Below are 22,245 nucleotides of genomic sequence, written 5' to 3' on the forward strand. Positions count from 1 at the left end.
AAAAAAAAAAAAAAAGAAAGAGGTAAAGTGGTTGATTGGTGCCCTGTGAAGTTTATAGAAATCTGATGTAGCTCGCTAGAAATAACTGTAGAGGACTCTAGATACCAAATAGGCAGAGACACAATTCTGCCTGCATATTTAGGGGACAGCATGCACTTTGCAGCACAATTGGGAGTTGATTGGAAGAGCCTGAGAGGAAAAGGTTTCTCTTTGTTGGCACCTTATATTTTTATATTATGTCTGTTAATTCTAGACAGTGTTTCAGACTATAATTAAAAAGAAATTTTCTCCAGCCCCAGAGAAACTCCACAATGAAAGAACAGAAAAAAACTGTTTTATTACACAATTAAACCAGAATGTGACAAGCATCACAGTCAATCTGCTTAAGAGACTGCAAAGACAAAAGGATGGCCGCTGTAATTAGTTCACAAGTAGAGGAATTTCCAGCACCATATCATACATAGTTCATCCTAAATTCACCTGGAGATTGGGAAGGCCATCTGTATTGCTTTTTGGTTATATTTAATGACAAAATAAACTTTTTACATCTTCATGACAGAAGGTAATTTTGCAACTTGAAGCTGAAAGGAGCTGGGCACATTCCTCAGCCCCGGGCTCAAAACTCCCTGAGCCCAGTATAAATACCACCTGGAAAGTCTCCGATAAGGGGACAGCCGTTCAAGGTTACTGAAAGCGCAGGAGCCAAAAGAATTTCTTTGTTCCCCTACAACTTTCGGGCTATAAAAAGCAAACACTCGCATTGTTCAGGGCCCTCTTGTATACTGTGTAAAGGAGGGACCAAGTTCGAACTTGTAGTAAAGATCCTTGCCGCTTGGCTTTGACTCTGGACTCTGGTGGTCTTCTTTGGGGAACAAACAGTCTGGGCATAACATCTGGGGGCTCGTCCGGGATTCCCCAAGCCCACCAGACCCCTGGTCAACGGATCTGCTAAGATCGATCTACTGATAGGTGAGCTGGCTCGTCTCTGTTTGTCTGTCTGTGTCTGAGTGTCTGTTCTGAATCTGAATCTGTGACTCGCGAGGTCTGAAACTGAAGCTGGCACAGTCCTGGCGGACGCGCTATAGGACAGCCAGTGGAGACCGGTGGGAGACGTCCCCTGGCTCTCTTCTGATTTAAATTGCGATCTGAGTTGCCGGAGCGCGTTCGCGATCCGGGCAACAGCTGAATCTGACCCCGGTCCCCGGGTGCGCGCTCGCTGTCTGAATTGCCCCGGTCCCCGGGTGCGCGCTCGCGGTCTGAATTGCCCCGGTCCCCGGGTGCGCGCTCGCTGTCTGAATTGCCCCGGTCCCCGGGTGCGCGCTCGCTGTCTGAATTGCCCTGGTCCCAGGGCTCCCGGCTTCCGGCGCCGCACCTGCGGCCCCGGTCCCCGGGCTCCCGGCTTCCGGCGCAGATTTCCTTTACAGGGATTCTAACCCACATTCCTTTACAAAAAGAGACACAGAAAGTGAGACTGGGGAGAGGGAGAGAATGAGTGAGAGAGAGACCATAAGAGACGGGAGAGGGAGAAAGTGAGAAGGGAAATCGGAAAGAGAAAGGGGAGGAAACGGCAGACGTGGAGAGTCAGAGAGAGAGACAGAAAGAAAAAGAGACTGAGTGTAAAGGAGAAAGGACACGGGATGACAGAGAGAAAGAGAGCGCGCGCGAATGAAAGAGCAGGAGAGAGCAGGCAGAGGGGAGGCAGCCGGCACTCACGGGCCTGCTGAAAGGGAAAGTAACTTTGAGGGGCCGGCGGGGCGGACGCAAAGGCGTACTTCGCGGACTAGACCCCCCCCCAGCCGCCTGACTCCACGGTGGCTTTACCCCTCCGGGAAATAGGACCCCCAGATAACACAGGAATCCCCAGGCTCCAGTACTGGCCATTCTCCACCAGTAATCTGTATAACTGGAAAACTCAGAGTGCTTGGTTTTCAGACAACCCCCAAAATCTACTGGCTTTACTGGATAGTGTCATGTTCACCCACCAGCCCGCTTGGGACGATTGTCAGCAGCTCCTCCGAACCTTGTTTACCACGGAGGAGCGAGAAAAAATACAGGTAGAAGCTAGAAAGCTGGTCCCGGGGGACGACGGTCAACCGACTGCCAACCCCGACCTCATAAACGCGACCTTTCCTCTGACCAGGCCGGCATGGGACTACAACACGGCAGAAGGTAGGGGACGGCTACGCCTTTATCGCCAGACTCTAATGGCAGGTCTCCGGGCAGCTGCTCGCAAGCCCACTAATTTGGCTAAAGTATATTCTATTCTACAAGAAAAGACAGAGAGCCCAGCCACCTACTTAGAAAAATTAATGGAAGCTTTTAGACAGTACACCCCCATAGATCCAGAGGCTCCAGGAAGTCAGGCAGCTGTTGTAATGTCATTCGTAAATCAGGCAGCCCCAGATATTAAAAGAAAACTCCAGAAATTAGAAGACTTGGAAGGAAAGCGGATTCAGGACCTCCTTCAGATAGCCCAGCGGGTTTACAATAACAGAGATACTCCAGAAGAAAGGCAATTTAAGGCCACTGAAAAAATGACCAAGGTCCTGGCAGCAGTAGTACAGAAAGAGCATCTACAGCCAGAGTACACCCAACCCAGGCGGCCCCCCAAGGCATGATAATCTGAAAAAAGGACCAATGTGCCTACTGCAAGGAGGCTGGCCACTGGGTAAGAGACTGCCCCAAAAAAAAACAACGAGGACAGGGACCCCCTAGGTCTACACCCGTACTAGTCACTCAAGATGAAGACTAGGGAAGACGGGGTTCGGATCCCCTCCCCGAACCTAGGGTAACTTTGCAAGTGGAGGGGTCCCCGGTCCAGTTCTTGGTCAATACGGGAGCACAGAACTCAGTCTTAATTAAAACTAATGGAAAATTATCCTCCAGGTCCTCGTGGGTACAAGGGGCCACAGGAGTTAAAAAAAAATACCCATAGACAACACAAAGAACAGTAAACCTCGGAGCCAAGAATGTAACCCATTCTTTCCTGGTTATCCCTGAGAGCCCCTGTCCCCTATTAGGGAGAGACCTGCTAACTAAAATGGGAGCACAGATCCATTTCCTCCCTGAGGGGCCCATCGTGACCAACTCCCACAATCAACCCGTGTCCGTCCTAACTATAACCCTAGAAGATGAGTACCGGCTTCACCAGGAGCAAACGGCCCCTGACCAGGACATAGCAACCTGGCTCCAGCAATATCCAGAAGCTTGGGCAGAAACGGGGGGCTTAGGACTAGCAAAACACCGTCCTGCTTTATTTGTTGAACTTAAACCTGGGGCAGACCCCGTGCGGGTACGCCAATACCTGATGCCCCTAGAGGCCAAAAAAGGAATTGCCCCGCATATCCGCCGGCTCCTTGACCAAGGGGTCCTCCGCTCATGTCACTCACCCTGAAATACTTCATTGTTGCCGGTACAAAAACCTAATAGTGGAAAATACAGACCTGTACAAGACTTAAAAAAATCAATAAGAGGGTTGTGGACATACATCCAACTGTGCCTAACCCATATACCCTCCTGAGTACGCTAAACCCTAAACATCAATGGTACACTGTTTTAGATTTAAAAGATGCTTTCTTCAGTTTGCCTTTAGCCCCTCAGAGCCAAAAGCTCTTCGCCTTCGAGTGGAATGACCCTGATAAGGGCATAAGTGGCCAACTGACATGGACCAGACTGCTGCAAGGATTCAAAAACTCTCCTACCCTGTTCGATGAGGCCCTCCATGAAGACCTGGGATAACTTTCCTGCCCCCAACGACCTTAAACCCTGCCTCACTGCTGCCCAACCCGGACCTGGACGCCCCACTCCACGACTGCACCGAGATACTAGCTCAGGTGCACGGAGTTCGAGAAGACCTGCAGGATCGCCCACTTCCTGACGCCGACCTCATCTGGTTCACTGATGGGAGCAGCTTCATGCATCAGGGCCAGAGGTACGCTGGAGCGGCAGTGACTTCAGAGACTGAGGTAATCTGGGCGGAACCCCTGCCCCCAGGGACATCGGCCCAGAAGGCCGAATTGATAGCGCTCACCCAAGCTCTTACCTTAGGGGCGGGGAAAAAGCTGACGGTATATACAGACGCCGATATGCTTTTGCAACAGTGCATATACATGGGGCCATTTACAGGGAGCGGGGGTTACTGACGGCTAAAGGAAAAGAAATAAAAAACAAGCAAGAAATCCTAGCCCTGCTAACAGCCCTATGGAGGCCAGAAAAGTTAGCCATTGTGCATTGCCCAGGGCATCAAAAACTAACTACTCCAACTGCTCAAGGCAACTTTCTGGCGGACCAAACTACAAGAAAGGTAGCGAAGGCTCCCAGCCAACTCCTTGCACTCCAGCTCCCTGACCCGGGCCCCCGGGACTTGCCATATTTCCCTGATTATTCAGAACAAGATCTCCAGTGGATTGACAAGCTTCCCCTAAAACAGATCCAGAATGGGTGGTGGACTGATACTAATGACCAAACCATCCTACCAGAAAAATTAAAACAACAAGTGTTAAAACACATCCACCGAACCACCCACCTGGGTGCTCGGCTGATGATAGACCTGATCAAACGCTCTAAGCTCAAATTCAGACATACAGCCAAGATGGCCAGCAACATCGTGACAAGTTGCAAAGTCTGCCAGCTTAACAACGCCTATCCCCAATCCCAGGCTGCAACGGGAACAAGGCTCAGGGGAACCAGGCCCGGTATCTACTGGAAAGTAGATTTTACTGAGATAAAGCCAGGAAAATACGGGTATCGGTACTTACTTGTCTTTGTAGATACTTTTTCAGGGTGGACTGAAACATTCCCCACCAAGAAAGAAACTGCTCAGGTTGTAGCAAAGAAAATCCTGGAAGATATCCTCCCCAGGTATGGCTTCCCCGTCCAGATAGGGTCAGATAATGGGCCGGCCTTCGTTGCTAAGGTAAGTCAGGATTTGGCTTCCATCCTTGGGGCAAATTGAAAACTACATTACGCTTACAGGCCCCAGAGTTCAGGACAGGTAGAGAGAATGAATCGGACCTTAAAAGAGACCTTAACTAAATTGACTATGGAGACTGGCGCTAATTGGGTGGTCCTTCTCCCCTACGCTCTGTTCCGGGCCCGTAATACCCCTTACAGACTGGGCCTTACTCCTTATAAAATTATGTATGGCAGACCCCCACCCTTAGTTCCCGGCCTAAAAGATGATCTGCTCAAGTCCGAAACAGAAAATGTCTCTGAACTCTTATTTTCCCTACAAGCCTTGCAGAAAATTCATCAAGAAATCTGGCCCAAGCTGAAAGAACTATATGAGACCGGTCCCCCGCCGACACCCCATCTGTACCAGCCGGGAGACTGGGTCCTGGTCAAGCGACACCGACAAGAGACCCTAAAACCCAGGTGGAAAGGACCACTCCAGGTACTCCTAACCACACCCACCGCCCTGAAGGTAGAAGGCATCGCATCGTAGATCCACTACACCCACGTCAAGCCAGTGGACCCAACCTCCAATCTTCTGGGACCAATCACGGCGGCGGCTGAAACACCGGATGCGTGGACTGTGGACAGAGCTAGAAACAACCCCTTAAAACTCACCCTGCGCCGGCAGCATAACTCACTGCAAACATGCAGTTAGGTAGTCTAACCCTAACGTTAGTCGCCCTAGTGGCCGCTGGGGAAATCACAAAACCATAATCCCTTTGTCTGGAGATTCTGGCTTTATGAAAACCGAACCCACCCTGGGCAACCTCATAAGCCCGGAAGATTATTGGCCAGTGCTGATTGCCCTTCCTCAGGGTGCAACAGCCCAATTCTACTAAATTTTACTGGTTTTCAAATAGCCAAACCTATGACACCAATAATATGCTTTGAGTTTGATCAGACTAAATACAACTGTAAACACTATTGGTGGCACCAAAATGCCGGCTGTCCTTATAACTATTGTAACATCCATAGACCCCGTTATTGGGGAGAGAGAAAACAGTTAGACCCTAAATGGCCCTTCCATCGTAGACGGGATAGAGACTTTTCATATACATAAATAGTTAGAGACCCCTGGAACTCCCGCTGGACCACACCTCAACATGGGGCTGTATACTACTCCCCCTCCTCCACATGGCCTAGCAGTCACCTCTATCTGTGGCAAGGCCTAGTGCAAGTACTGCCCCTGGTCCACGGGAATATCCAACGACAGGAAAACAGACTAACACAAGACTTACGTCCTTTCTCCTGGTTAAAGTTATTACAAGAAGGACTAGAACTTGCTAACCTTACAGGACTTCATAGCCTGTCTGGCTGCTTTCTGTGCGCCACTCTAGGGCGTCCACCGCTAACCACTGTCCCTCTGCCATGGGGATCCTCTACCTTTGCCCAAGCTAACAACCTCCGAAACCTCTCGTATGCTCCTATCCTGAACGTGCCCCTATACCTAAACCCCAGTCAGGAGAAGTTTCCCTACTGTTTCTCAGGAACCAATTCCAGCCTCTGCAGCATCACTGCAACGCCCCCTAATATCACCTTAAGGGCTCCATCAGGCATATTCTTCTGGTGTAATAGAACCTTATCTAAAAACCTACCTAGTCCTTCTGTTAATAACCTACTGTGTCTCCCTGTCACATTAGTTCCCCGGTTGACTCTACTAACTGCTGGCGAGTTCCTAGGGTATACCGGTAACTGGACTAGTGCTGTTATTCACCCAGACCCTAGACCAAGACCTGCACGAGCCATATTTCTCCCCCTCATTGCAGGAATCTCCCTCACTGCATCCTTCATTGCGGCCGGACTAGCGGGGGGAGCCCTAGGTCACACCCTCATAGAAAGTAACAAGTTGTACCAACAATTTGCCGTTGCTATAGAGGAGTCGGCTAAGTCCCTTGCCTCCCTTCAGCGGCAGCTCACGTCCCTAGCTCAGGTAACCTTGCAGAACCGGAGAGCCCTAGACCTACTCACTACAGAAAAAGGTGGTACATGTATATTTCTAAAAGAAGACTGTTGTTTCTACATAAATGAATCAGGACTTGTAGAGGACCGGGTCCAACAGTTACGCAAGTTAAGCACTGAAGTAAAAACACGGCAGTTTGCTTCAGCTGCAGACCAATGGTGGAATTCCTCTATGTTTTCTCTGTTAGCCCCCTTCCTTGGACCCCTGCTAAGTCTACTATTTCTGCTTACCGTAGGACCTTGTGTTGTTAACAGAATTTTACAATTTGTTAAGGAAAAATTTAACACTGTACAACTCATGGTCCTCAGAGCCCAATACCAACCTGTAAACGCTGAAACAGAATCAGACTTATAAGACCCAAGATTGGCTCTAAAGATACCTGAAGAGAAGGGGGGAATGAAAGGAGCTGGGCACATTCCTCAGCCCCGGGCTCAAAACTCCCTGAGCCCAGTATAAACACCACCTGGAAAGTCTCCGATAAGGGGACAGCCGTTCAAGGTTACTGAAAGCGCAGGAGCCAAAAGAATTTCTTTGTTCCCCTACAACTTTCGGGCTATAAAAAGCAAACGCTCGCATTGTTCAGGGCCCTCTTGTATACTGTGTAAAGGAGGGACCAAGTTCGAACTTGTAGTAAAGATCCTTGCCGCTTGGCTTTGACTCTGGACTCTGGTGGTCTTCTTTGGGGAACAAACAGTCTGGGCATAACAAAGCCAGGTGTCTGCTGAAGGCAGGCTCTCACTCTCCTGCAGAAATGGTTGAATATTGTGCTCTCTTTTGGCTATTTACATTTTAAAGCAATGGCTCTCTACTCCCTGAGCACTGGGCTATAGCACCCTGCTTGCCCTCTCCTGATGGCTCATGTCCTTCCTTGATTCCTATCTACCACTGAGGCAGAGCACAGGGCTCACCGCTGGCAGCTCACATTTTAGGTGAACCCCAATGCCACAGCAGCACTCCAGTGCCACATCAGAGTGAAGCCTGAGCTGAGGAGGAGAGCCTGCAGGCCTCCTGGGTAGAATTGCACCTTCACAATAATGGAAATGGGAGCAGTGTTTCAGCCTCAGTTTCTATTTATAGTGGTGACATGGAAAAAACACTGCTGGATTTCCAGCATGAGTCTGGACAGTGACAGCTTCAAGAGTTCTCACTGTGACAGCCCACCTCATTCACACACACCATGGGATACTAATCGGGCTTCTGAAATAGACACCCAAAGCAATGGAGAGAAAAACAGCTCTCCATCTGAGTAAGATTACATTGAGAGAAAAATAAATTAAATGCTTCTTTAGAAAAAAATCAGATTAGATAAAAGATTTATCAAGTTCGCCAGAAAATATTCCCCTAAAAGGAATTTCTCTCTAAACATCCAAGTACACAGCTACTCTCAGCATGACAAACATGAGCATTATGAAAACGGGGGGCATATTCTCAGCAGAATTTTATAAGGTTTCTCTCATCTAGCCATTAAATGAGGGATCCATATTGAAATACATCTGACAATTTCCACCAGCACTTTTTGATGAAGAATTGGAACCTTTGTTTATATAGTGAAATATATTAGAGCTTGCAACATAGCTAACTTAAGAGCCATTATTGTTTTCAGGTGGTCACATCTCCCATCATGTTTATTTTTCCTGAAATAGTAGCATTCACATTTAGTCAAATGACAGTCAATAAAATCATGCTTTTAGATATTAATCTACCGTAACAATTTTATAGTAAATTTTCTTTGGATACTAGATGTAAATATCTAAGTATAAATAATTTAAAATTGTCTGTAACCATAATTCAGTTAAAACACTTTATATTTTGAAGTATAAAATACAATAATTAAAATGACTAATTCAATGTAAATATTGTGTCTTTATATTTATACTACTATAGGAAATGCCGTTTAATGTATATGAATGCAAGTTCTTTACAACACTATACATAACAATGCTAATTGCTGTGAAATAAACAGAAACCAAAGTACAACTACAGACTCCACTGTTCTTTTATACACTAAACTATTTTTCTTTTTGCAGTTTAAGTACTTCAGATTGCAAATATTAGATAATTACCTTGAAAAATCAGTTTTCTTCAAAGGAACTTACTCTGTATCTTTTCATCTTTATTATTATGTATTGCTAAATTTAATCCCACCTTTGTGCTCAACTTTCATGTGCTCTTAAAAGGAGCTTTGGCCAGGCGCGGTGGCTCAAGCCTGTAATCCCAGCACTTTGGGAGGCCGAGACGGGCGGATCACGAGTTCAGGAGATCGAGACCATCCTGGCTAACACGGTGAAACCCCGTCTCTACTAAAATACAAAAAAAATTAGCCGGGCGAGGCGGCGGGCGCCTGTACTCCCAGCTACTCGGGAGGCTGAGGCAGGAGAATGGCGTGAACCCGGGAGGCGGGGCTTGCAGTGAGCTGAGATCCGGCCATTGCACTCCAGCCTGGGCAACAGAGCTCCGTCTCAAAAAAAAAAAAAAAAAAAAAAGGAGCTTTAATGTAAATAAATCTACGTCTACTTTAAAAGACTAAAAGTGAAAAAAAAAAAAAACCTTTGCCAAAGCAAAAACAAAGCAATGGTTCTGAGGTCCTAGAGAAAGACAATCCTGAGTCAAAAAGAATGAAATAAAGTTTATTTAGCTGTTACCATAATTCACATATATTTCCAAAAAGCAGAGAAAAATATCTACATATAATCTAAATGCTTTAAGAAAAGAGAGAGATGAACAAAATGTCCTTTCTTATTTTCAGGTAAGATGATAAACTTCTTATTTTTAATTTACATTTGCTCCTGCAACAGTCAAGTCTCTTGACATGTTCTTGAACGCTTGGACATCTGAGTATCAGTAGACATGGGATACAGGCATCTAAGTAGTAGCCTTGGGCATCCTGTGTGCACTTCAAAGAATATTTACTAAGAAAAAAGCAGGCTGGGTGCGATGGCTCATGTCTGTAATCCCAGTACTTTGGGAGGCCGAGGTGGGTGGATCATGAGGTCAGGAGTTTGAGACCAGCCTGGCCAACATGGCGAAACCCCATCTCTAATAAAAATAACAAAAATTAGCCGGGCATGGTGGTGGGCACCTGTAATCCCAGCTACTTGGGAGGCTGAGGCAGGAGAATCGCTTGAACCCAGAAGGCAGAGGTTGCAGTGAGCCAAGATCATGCCATTACACTCTAGCCTGGGTGACAAGAGCAAGACTTTGTCTGGGAAAAAAAAAAGCAGAAAACAGAAAGCTGTTATTAAAAAAAAAATCCATAGATGCACATGAATAAAGCAAGTTCTTAGCTATGAAGAGACTCAGATTCTGACACAATAATAGTGAGAGACTATAGTAACCCACAGACACTAATAGATCATGTTATGCCCAGACCGTTTGTTCCCCAAAGAAGACCACCAGAGTCCAGAGTCAAAGCCAAGCGGCAAGGATCTTTTACTGCAAGTTCGAACTTGGTCCCTCCATTCCACAGCATACAAGAGGGCCCCGAACAATGCGAGTGCTTGCCTTTTATAGCCCGAGGTAAATAGGATAGCAAAGTTACAGAGGAACAAGGGAATTCTTTTGGTTACAGCATTACAATTGGTTTACATTTTAAGTTATACATTTAGTAGTTTTTCTATTGGTTCCCGCGCTTTCAGTAAAACTACAAACGGCTGTGTCCTTATCGGGGATTTTCCAGGTGGTGTTTGTACTGGGCTCAGGAAGTTGAGAGATATATGGTGGGATGTGTTTGTATTGGGCCTGTTTGAGTTGAGAGATATATGGTGGGATGTGTTTGTACTGGGCCTGTTTGAGTTGAGAGATATATGGTGGGATGTGTTTGTACTGGGCCTGTTTGTGTTGAGAGATATATGGTGGGATGTGTTTGTACTGTTGAGCCCGGGGCTGAGGAATATGCCTGATTTCTTTCAAGACCACGCCACTGCACTCCAGCCTGGGCAACAACAGCGAGACTCCATCTCAAAAAATAAAAAATAAAAAGAAAGAAGAAAAAAAAATTAAGAAGTTCTTTAAAACAAATGAGAGCAAAGATGTAACATACCAGAGTTTCTGCAACACAGCTAAGGCACTGTTAGGAGGGAAATTTATACCACTAAATGCTCAAATCAAAAACAAAGAAAGATCTGAATTTAACAACCTAACATTATAAATAACAAAATAAGAGAAGCAAGAGAAAATCAACCACTAAGCTAGCAGAAAAAATAACCCAAATCATATCAGAACTGAAAGAGATTTAGACATGAAAAGTCATATAAAAAAAAAAAAAAAACCAAGAAATTTAGGAGTTAAAGTTTTTAAAAAAATTAGCAAGACAAATAAACCACTAGCAAGATTAGTGAAGAAAAAAAATCCAAATAAACACAATTAGAAATGACAAAAGGGACATTACCACTGACCTCACAAAAATACAAGTAACTATTGAAGTCTACTATGAACACTTCTATACACACACACACACACACACACACACACACTTCTTTTCTAAAAGAAATGGATAAATTCCTGGACAAATACATCCTCCCATAACTGAACAACTACAAAGAATCCCTAAATAGACCAATAATAAGCTTCAAAATTGAATTAGTAATAAATAGTCTACCAACCAAAAATAAAAAAAGCCCAGGACCAGACTAATTCACAGGAGAATTCTACCAGATGTACAAAGAAAGGCTGGCATTATACCTTCTAAAACTATTACCAAAAATTGATAAGGGACTTCTCCCCAGCACATTACATAAAAACAGCATTATTCTGATACTAAAACCTGGCAGAGACAGGCTGGTGGCTCACGCCTGTCATCCCAGCACTCTGGAAGGCAAAGGCGGGCGGATCATGAGGTCAGGATTTCGAAACAAGCCTGGCCAACATGGTGAAACCCCGTCTCTACTAAAAATACAAAAAATAAGCCGGGCATGGTGGCGTGTGCCTCTAATCCCAGCTACTCAGAGGCTGAGGCAGGAGAACTGCTTGAACCTGGGAGGCGGAGGTTGCAGTGAGCCGTTATCGCACCATTGCACTCCAGCCTGGGAGACAGCGTGAGACTCCATCTTGGAGGGAAAAAAAAAATCCGGCAGAGACAAAACAAAATAAGAAAATTTCAAGCTAATAACTTTGATGAACATTGATGCGAAAATCCTCAACAAAATACTGGCAAAGCAAATCCAGCAGCACATCAAAAAGCCAATTCACTATGATAAAGTAGGCCTTATCCCTGGGATGCAGGGTTGGTTCAACATACATAAATCAATAAATGTGATTTATCACATAAACAGAACTACAGGTGAAAACCACAAGGTTAATCTCAATAGATGCAGAAAATGCTTTCAATAAAATTTAACACCCTTTATGTTTAAAACCCTCAACAAACTAGGCATTGAAGGTATATACTTCAAAATAATGAGTTATGTATGACAAATCCACAGCCAACATACTGAATGGACACAAACTGGAAGCATTCCTCCTTGAAAACTGGCACAAGACAAGGATGTCTTCTCTTACCACTTCTATTCGACATAGAATTGGAAGTCCTGACCAGAGCGATCAGACAAGAGAAAGAAATAAAAGGCATCCAAAAAGGAAGAGAGAAAAATCAAACTATTTCTGTCTGCAGATGACATAATTCTGTATCTAGAAAACCCTATAGTCTTGGCTGAAAAGCTCTTTAAACTGACAACAACTTCAGCAAAGTTTCAGGATACAAAACAAATGTATAAAAATTAGCAGCATTCCTGTACATCAACAACGCCCATGCCAAAAATGAAATCAAAAACCAATTCACAATTGCTACAAGAAGAATTAAATATCTAGAAATAAGCAGGGATATAAAAGATTTCTGGAACAAGAATTACAAAATACTTCTTAAAGAAGTCAGAGAACATTTCAAAATACTTATTAAAGAAGTCAGAGATGACACAAACAAATGGAAAACTATTTTATGCTCATGGACACAAAAGATCAATATCATCAAAATGGCCATACTGCCCAAAGAAATTTACAGATTTAATGCTGTTCCTATCAAACCACCAAAAACATTTTTTTAACATAATTAAAAAAAAAAAAACTATTTTAAAATTTATATGGAATTGGCCAGGCGCGGTGGCTCACACCTGTAATTCCAGCACTTTGGGAGGCCGAGGCGGGTAGATCACCTGAGGTTAGGAGTTCGAGACTGGCCCGACCAACATGGAGAAACCCTGTCTCTACTAAAAATACAAAAAAAATTAGCTGGGCAGAGTGACGCGTGCCTGTAATCCCAGCTACTTAGGAGGCTGAGGCAGGAAAATTGCTTAAACCTGGGAGGCAGAGGTCGCCATGAGCCAAGATCATGCCATTGCACTCCAGCCTGAGCAACAAGAGTGAAATTCCATCTCATTTAACAACAACAACAACAAAAGAGCCTGAATAGCCAAAGTAATTATAAGCAAAAAGAAAAAAGTTGAAGGCATTACATTAATTGACTTCAAATTATACTAAGCTACCGTAACCAAAGCAATACTAGTACAAAAACAGACTCATAAACTAGTACAGTCTTATAGACCAAGGCCAAAAAATAGCCCAGACATAATAGCACACACCTACAACCATCAGATATTTGACAAAGCTGACAAGAAGAATGTGGAAAGAATTCCCTATTTAATAAATGGTGCTAGCCGGGCACGGTGGCTCAAGCCTGTAATCCCAGCACTTTGGGAGGCTGAGACGGGCGGATCACAAGGTCAGGAGATCAAGACCATCCTGGCTAACACGGTGAAACCCCGTCTCTACTAAAAAATACAAAAAACTAGCCGGGCGAGGTGGCGGGTGCCTGTGGTCCCAGCTACTCCGGAGGCTGAGGCAGGAGAATGGCGTAAACCCGGGAGGCGGAGCTTGCAGTGAGCTGAGATGCGGCCACTGCACTCCAGCCTGGGCGACAGAGCCAGACTCAGTCTCAAAAAAAAAAATAAATAAAAAATAAAAATAAAAATAAATGGTGCTAGGTAACTAGCTAGCACTATGTAGAAGACTGAAACTGAACCCCTTCATTGTACCATATAAAAAAATCAACTCAAGATGAATTAAAGACTTTAATGTAAAACTTAAAGTTATTAAAAAAAAAAAAAAAAAAAACCCTGAAAGATAACCTAGGACATGCCATTTTAGACATAGAAACTGGCAAAGATTTCATGATGACGATACCAAAAGCAAATGCAACAAAACCAAAAATTGACAAATGGAACCTAATTAAACAAAAGAGCTTCTTCACATCAAATATATATATATATATATATATATATATATATATCAACAGGGTAAACACACAACCTACAGAATAAAAGGTATTTGCAGACTATGTTACCAAAAAAGTTCTAATATCTAGACTCCATAAGGAATGTAAACAGATTTACAAGAAAAAGCAAACAATCTTATGAAAAAGTAGGCAAAAAACACGAACAGATGCTTTTCAAAAGACATACATGTGACTAACAAGCACATGAAAGAAATATTCATCACTAATCATTAGAGAAATGCAAAGAAAAACCACAATGACATACCATCTCAGACAAGTCAGAATGACTATTATTAAAAAGTCAAAAAATGACAGATGGTGGCAAGGTTGTAGAGAAAAGAGGATACTTATACACTGCTGGTAGGAGTGTAAATCAGTTCAACCATTGTGAAAAGCAGTGTGGCCAATTCCTCACAGAATTAAAAACAGAATTACCATTTGACCCAGCAACCTCATAAATGGGTATAAACCCAAAGAAAGATAAGTTATTCTGTCATAAAGACACATGCACATGCATGTTCACTGCAGCACTATTTACAATAGTAAAGACACAGAATCAATCTAAATGCTATTCAATGGTAGACTGAATAAAGAAAATACTGTTCAGTTGTCATGGTGGCTCATGCCTGTAATCCCAAACTTTGGGAAGCCAAGGAAAGCAGATTGCCTGATCTCAGGAGTTTGAGACCAACTAAGGCAACATGGGAAAACCCCATTTCTACAAACAACACAAAAAGAAAAACTAGTCAGGTGTAGTGGTGTATGCATGTAGTCTAAGCTACCTGAAGGGCTGAGTTAGAAGAATTGCTTGAGCTCAGAATGTTGAGGCCATACTGAGCCAAGATCATGCCAATGCACTCCAGCCTAGGTGACAGAGTGAGACCCTGTCTCCACGAAAAATAAAATAAAACAAAAATTTAAAAAATACATATGGTACATGTACATCATGGAATACTGTGTGGCCATAAAAATGAACAAGATAATGTTCTTTGCAGCAACATGGATGGAGGTGACACCCATTATCCTTAGAAAAGTAATGCAGAGGTCAGGTGCGGTGGTTCACACCTGTAATCCTAGCACTCTGAGAGGCCAAGGCAGGCAGATCACGAGGTCAGAAGTTCGAGACCAGCCTGGCCAATATGGTGAAACCTCATCTCTACCAAAAATAAAAAAATTAGCCGGATGTGGTGGCAGGCACCTATAGACCCAGTTACTTGGGAGGCTGAGGCAGGAGAATCACTTGAACCCAGGAGGGGTTCAAGTGAGCTGAGATTGTGCCACTGCACTCCAGCCTGGGCAACAAGAGCAAAACTCTGTCTCAAAAAACAACAAAAAAAAAAAAAAAAGAAGAAAAAAGAAAAAAAATCAGCTGAATTTGTCTTCACTGGTCATAGTAAAATACTTCTTAATCAAATTTTACTTAACTTTATTTCCTTCCCACAGACTACTGAACTTTGAGCTACCATCAGTCTGAATAAACATATGACCCCATTTTATATCCCTCCTAAGAACATTCTGACTTCAGGGTAAAACATTCTCTGATCTAGAATCTGATTTTTTAACCCTCCATTTGCCATTATTCTCCCATCATCTTTCTAACCTTGTTAGCTCCTCTCTATGAAGGAAAGTCTTTGTCTGTCTTTGCAGTCCTTAAATATCTTACAGTTTATACTTATTCCTGTTGCAATACTTATTTGGAACTCAAATTGTTTTTACATAAATCAAACTTTGTTTTTATTTTACAAAGTCTATTATTTTTTTTTTTTGAGACGGAGTCTCGCTCTGTCACCCAGGCTGGAGTGTAGTGGCGCAATCTCAGCTCACTGCAACCTCCACCTCCCCGGTTCAAGTGATTCTCCTGACTCAGCCTCTCGAGTAGCTGGGATTACAGGCATGTGCCACCATGCCCAGCTAATTTTTTTGTATTTTTAGAAGAGACAGGGTTTAACCGTTGTTAGTCAGGATGGTCTCGATCTCCTGACCTTGTGATCTGCCCGCCTTAGCCTCACAAAGTGCTGGGATTACAGGCATGAGCCACCATGTCTGGCTGAAGTCTAAAAACTGCCTCAAAACAGTAACAACTTCATCTTCAGTAAGATGCCCCCAGTTTTCTTCCATCTTAATCTTAACTGCATCTGCCTGTGGGTCCCCAGCTTCCCAGGGTTCTGTAGCTTCTCTCAGGATAAAGCCTTCTTCCATGGCTGGGGTGAGCAGGCTGGGACATCTGCAGGGGAGGCTACCCAGAAAGAACTAACTGGGCTTTTAATAACCTCCTTCTGCAGGCTCAACAGTAGCCTTAGCTTGGAGCCACTGGGCTCAAGCTTTAATATCCATGTCATTCGCTTGGTGTTTGAAACTAAGTGTTTGAAAAACCCTGGAAAATTACTCAAACACAACGTTCATATGAGAAAAGAAAATTTGGCCGGGCACAGTGGCTCACACGGGTAATCCTAGCACTTTGAGAGGCCGAGGTGGGCAAATCACCTGAGGTCGAGAGTTCAGGACCAACCTGACCAACATGGGGGAAACCCTGTCTATACTAAAACACAAATTTAGCCAGGCGTGGTGGCACATGCCTGTAATCCCAGCTACTCAGGAGGCTGAGGCAGGAGAATCACTTAAACCCGGGAGGCAGAGGTTGCGGCGAGAAGAGATCGCACCATTGCACTCCAGCCTGGGTAACAAGAGCAAAAACTCTGTCTCAAAAACAAAAAGAAAATTTTACAGTGCTTACATTTCACACCTCAACAAGAAAAGCAAAAACATCTATTCTTTTCAAACAATAAATATGTTATTATATTTTTCCATTAAAAATCAGGTAGTAGGCCGGGCGCGGTGGCTCAAGCCTGTAATCCCAGCACTTTGGGAGGCCGAGACGGGCGGATCACGAGGTCAGGAGATCGAGACCATCCTGGCTAACCCGGTGAAACCCCGTCTCTACTAAAAAGTACAAAAAACCAGCCGGGCGAGGTGGCGGGCGCCTGTAGTCCCAGCTACTCGGGAGGCTGAGGCAGGAGAATGGCGTAAACCCGGGAGGCGGAGCATGTAGTGAGCTGAGATCTGGCCACTGCACTCCAGCCTGGGCGACAGAGCGAGACTCCGTCTCAAAAAAAAAAAAAAAAAAAAAAAAAATCAGGTAGTAAACAATTAGTCACATGCAAACACTTCTAGGAAGTACCAAGTTTCATCTTATAAAATTTAGCATAAAACTCAGAAATCAAAACAACAGGATAAAGAACAGAAATATTCACGGTTACAAATTTACCCTGCAAGAAGAATGTAACTCACCAATTATTTACCACATTTTATTGTGGAAATGTGTTCATTTTCTACAGTCAAAATGGAAGATCTTTCCTTACTCTCCTTGGTAGCATTCTAAACGCTAAGTCTTGGAAGTCTGTTTGAAAATACCTAGCCATAAAAAACACACCTGAGAAAATTCCCTAATTCACTCTGAAAAAGAAAAAGGTACATGAGAATTTTTAACAAAGGAATATGTGATTCGATTTTTTTTGAAACCCACCACTTGTATGCCCTTTGTAAATATTTTTGCACCTTTCAATCTCTAATAATAAAAATCAATTTACAGTTAAAAAACTAAAGTCCATATAAGTGAACTAATCTTTTCAAGGTGACAAACCCAGGGAGGGGCTGATTAGAAAACAGATGATGTGTCTAACTCATGTGTCAAGTCAGGCCATCCAATCACTTTAGAGATTCTCCCACCCCATCCTGCTCCCTTAATACTCCATGACCACCCTCTCAGTGGTGGTCCAGTGAGTGCCGTGAGTGCCCCAGTGAGTGCCGTAAGTGCATTTTACTTTCCAAGTTCTTGCACCATCTCTCTGGGGTGAGGTTTGTTTTTTTTTTTTTCTCCTTTACTTTTTGTATACTATTTTTTTTTCTACATACATTAGAGAATTGAGGGAGCAGAAATTATTTGTTTTTCTCTCAATAGTAGCATCTAATTGGCGGATCAGCAGTGTCTCCAAAAAATGGAAGCTGAGTTGAGTGAAGACAATCTTAACATCTTGAGGGGTTAGCTTTTCAAAGGAAGAGTACACCAGGAATTTATCTCAGCCCCTGGGCATCCACCTGCTCCCTTGAGAAGCCACTTCATACCTCAGGTTATCCTATGATAAAAAATGACCCAGGAACTAATATTCATTAGACACTCCAGCAGACACAGCCATGGTTGATATCTTGATTTATTCACAGACAGTACTGAAACCCAAGACCGGGAAAAAACTAAAGCATGGCTGAGGACACATGGCCCCATGAAAATTCAAAAAAAAAAAAAAAAACCTTGACCCCAAAACATTCTCATAAAATTTGTGCCTGGAGAATATCAAAAGAATTATTATTTGCTTTTTTCTCATGGGATATATTTACAACAGAAAATCAATCTTTTAAAATGTGCCATCCAATGCCTTGTCAAAAAATGATTAATGAAATTACGATATCAAAAATGTACACTAAAAGACAAATAGTTAATAATGTGAATTAGGGAGGAGAAGTTGGCATTTGGGATCGTCAGAAAAAAATTGGAAGTTTGGTATTTTACTGCGAGCCAGAGTTAGGCTGGAGGAATGAGTGGTGTGGAGCAGACTTGAGACCCTGTTTGGGACACATGTAAAAAGTGCAGGGGGCAGATGGGTTCCCTGTGAAGTGTGAAAATAGTTAAGTGGCAGGCAATTAACTAGAGGTGGCTCTAGTCCCTGGATTCCTACTTTTATTTATTATTATTTTGAGAGGGAGTTTCGCTTTTGTTGCCCAGGCTGGAGCGCAATGGCGTGTTCTCGGTTCACCGAAACCTCTGCCTCCAGCGTTCAAGTGATCCTCCTGCCTCACCTTCTGGAGTGTCTGGGATTACAGGCATGCACCACCACACCCGGCTAATTTTATATTCTTAGTAGAGATGGGGCTTCTCCGTGTCAGGCTGGTCTCGAACTCCCAACCTCAGGTGATCTGCCCGCCTTGGCCTCCCAAAGTGCTGGGAATACAGGAGTGAGCCACCAGGCCCGGCCTTGGATTCCTATTTTAAAAAATCTAACTTAAATGTTGTTTTTTTCCCTGATAAATTACTACATTAGGGGAAACGAAATTCTGGCTTAAACAGCAAACAGCTATAAACCGCCAATTAAGTTCTGACTACATAACCAGCAAATCTGTAAGGTCAAGGTGGAAATTAAGAAACTGCGTAACTGTACCTAACCTATTATTGAATTTGGATTTTTGCATCATGCACCTTATAAGTCTTTTCTTCCAGCTCCTCCTATGGACCACAAACTACAACCCATAGCTGGGCGCTGCACAATTTTAGAACTACATTTTGATTAAATTCTTCAATATTTTTGCGGAGACTCCCACGCATTTTTAATAGAAGAAAAGAGAGGCCGGGTATGGTGGCTCACACCTGTAATCCCAGCACTTTGGGAGGCCGTGGTTCGAGACCAGCCTGGCCAACACAGTGAAACCCCGTCTCTACTAAAAATACAAAAAATTAGCCAGGCGTGGGGACGGGCACCTGTAATCTGTTACCCAGGAGGCTGACGCAGAAGAATTCTATGAGCCCGGGAGGGGGAGGTTGCAGTGAGCCGAGATGGCGCCACTGCACTCCAGCCTGGGCAACAAATCAAGACGCCATCTCAAAAAAAAAAAAAAAAAAAGACGGAAGGAAGGAAGGCAGGCAGGCAGAAAGGCAGGAAGGAGAAAATAAAGAAAAGAAAATAGAAAGAGAAAAGAGAAACTGGGAACCCCATGGACCAAAGCTCTTCCCATTTATGAAATGGCACCCCGAGTCAGGATTCTCCCCGATGACCCTCCCGTGGTCCCTGCACAATCTAGGAGAGACGCGGCGCCGCAGAGGTAGAGCTGCCCAGAAAGGGCTCCAGGCCAGGGCACAGTCACTACCCAGGGAAGAGACAGGACGCCTGGGGTCCGGCTATCAGCGCAGCCGCCATCTTATGGCTGAAGGGGACTGAGGCCGAGCTGGGCAAGGAGAACTCCTGGCGCAGATTGTGGAACTGACTGCGGGGAGGCCTGAGTCCCACCACAGCCTCTTCTCGCCTGTTCCAACCAGCCTTTCCCCTCTTTCGGGATGTCGGACCCTGCACTCTTACCATTTCTAGGCTTCCGGGGGGTCCTGGCGTCTTAGCAGTGGATCTCCAAATACCTGCAGGTCACAGGGCCACAGAGGCTGGGCCTCTAGGAGCAGAGGACACAGAGCAGTGACGACGAGATCTGGAGCTCTGGGTGCAGCGAGAGACAAAGGCCCCGCCATATCCCGGAAGCCGCCCTTTCCGCTCCAGCTGCGTGCCTGATTGGACGGTTTCTAGCCCAGCGTCCCTGATTGGATGACGTTTAAGATCCGTCCCTTCAGGCCCTGATTGACAGAAGATGTGATTAGATGCTGGGCTGAATGAAGAAAGAGTGACCGCCTAGACTTGCAGCCTTTTCAGGCAGGGCTTCCTCCCTGAGCGGAGCCAGGCCCACCCCCAGAGGTATTTGCCTTTAATCTTGTGTATAAGGTTATATAAATTTATAAATAATATGCTATACGTCCATTCACAAATGAAAATAAGATACGAAGAAAATAGATTGGAGGCAAACTTATTTTGCTATTTAACTTTAACCCTAATGGTCAGGCTGTTATCTGATTTCTTCTGTGGTGTGGGTGACTGTATGAGGGTAAGCACCAGTCACGTTCATACATGTCTACCTGTATTTCTGCATTAATCAACATGATCTTACCAGACATCCAACTTTAAATCAGGGGAAAAAAAATCAATACCTTTAGGGTGCCCACTGTTAGAAGGTAACTAGTAATCAACCTGTCATTAAATCCTGGCATCCTGTCTGCAGTGGGTGCGTGTATTAGTTAGCTGTTGAAGCATAACAAACTATCCGAAACTGATTAGCTCATTATTGAAATGCTCAGCCATTTAGGCTGGGCTCAGTGGGGCCATTCTTCTGGTCTCAGCTGACCTCCTCCAAACATATGTCATCAGCTGCTTGTTGACTAAGTAGCTGTGCTTCTGGGGGTGAGCTTCTGCTTCTCGGCCTGTCAACAGGGACACCTTGCTTTTTCTCATAATATCTTATCCTTCAGCTGGCTAACAGAGGCTTTTTCCATGGAGATGGCAGAATTCTGAAATAAAAACAGAAGCATTCAATACTATTTGAGCTCAAGCCCCAGACTAAGCACACTGTCATGTTCATAGTTTTCTACTGTCCTAAGAAAATCAGGTCAGTCAGATCTAGGGCTTGAAAAACAGATTCTATATCTCAATAGAAACAGCTGTAAAAGCACCTGGCAATGGATATAGGAAGGATGAAAAATTGCTACAAGTTTTGCAATCAGTATCAGTCTGCCTTTTTTCTTATGTGGTTTATAGAAGTCTTCTACATTGGCCAGGCATGATGGTTCACACCTGTAATCCCAGCACTTTGGGAGGCCGAGGCAGGTGGATCGCTGAGGTCAGGAGTTTGAGACTAGTCAGGCCAACATGGCGAAACCCTGTCTCTACTAAAAACACACACACACACACGCTAAATAGCTGAGAGTGGTGGCAGCCGCCTGTAATCCCAGCTACTCGGGAGGCTGAGGCAGGAGAATGACTTGAACCTAGGAGGTGGAGGTTGCAGTGAGTGGAGATCACACCACTGTACTCTAGCCTGGGGGACAAGAGCAAAACTCCATCTCAATAACAAAAAAGAAAAAGTCTTCCACATCACATCAAGAAACTTGTTCAGGCCGGGCGCAGTGGCTCAAGCCTGTAATCCCAGCACTTTGGGAGGCCGAGACGGGTGGATCACAAGGTCAGGAGATCAAGACCATCCTGGCTAACATGGTGAAACTCCGTCTCTACTAAAAAAATACAAAAAACTACCCGGGCGAGGTGGCGGGCGCCTGTAGTCCCAGCTACTGGGGAGGCTGAGGCAGGAGAATGGCATGAACCCGGGAGGCGGAGCTTGCAGTGAGCTGAGATCCGCCCACTGCACTCCAGCCTGGGCGACAGAGCAAGACTCCATCTCAAAAAAAAAAAAAAAGAAAAAAAAAAAGAAA

General features: G+C 44.5%; 1 protein-coding gene and 1 pseudogene across 2 annotated transcripts in view; one reads left to right on the forward strand and one right to left on the reverse strand.

Moving 5' to 3' along the window:
• Positions 1-20,452, reverse strand: part of LOC100423287 (uncharacterized) — a 46,549-nt gene extending 26,097 nt beyond the window's left edge. For both annotated transcript variants that reach the window (XM_077978616.1, XM_015123454.3), the window contains exon 1: positions 20,300-20,452. In XM_077978616.1, coding sequence (XP_077834742.1) covers positions 20,300-20,302 — 3 coding nt within the window. In that variant the 5' untranslated portion in view covers positions 20,303-20,452. The remainder of the gene's footprint in view (positions 1-20,299) is intronic.
• LOC106994679 (uncharacterized) lies at positions 1,666-8,767 on the forward strand (annotated as a pseudogene).
• Positions 20,453-22,245: the final 1,793 nt, after the last annotated feature.

Source organism: Macaca mulatta, chromosome 19 (assembly GCF_049350105.2).
Source record: "Macaca mulatta isolate MMU2019108-1 chromosome 19, T2T-MMU8v2.0, whole genome shotgun sequence".
NCBI lineage: Eukaryota > Metazoa > Chordata > Mammalia > Primates > Cercopithecidae > Macaca > Macaca mulatta.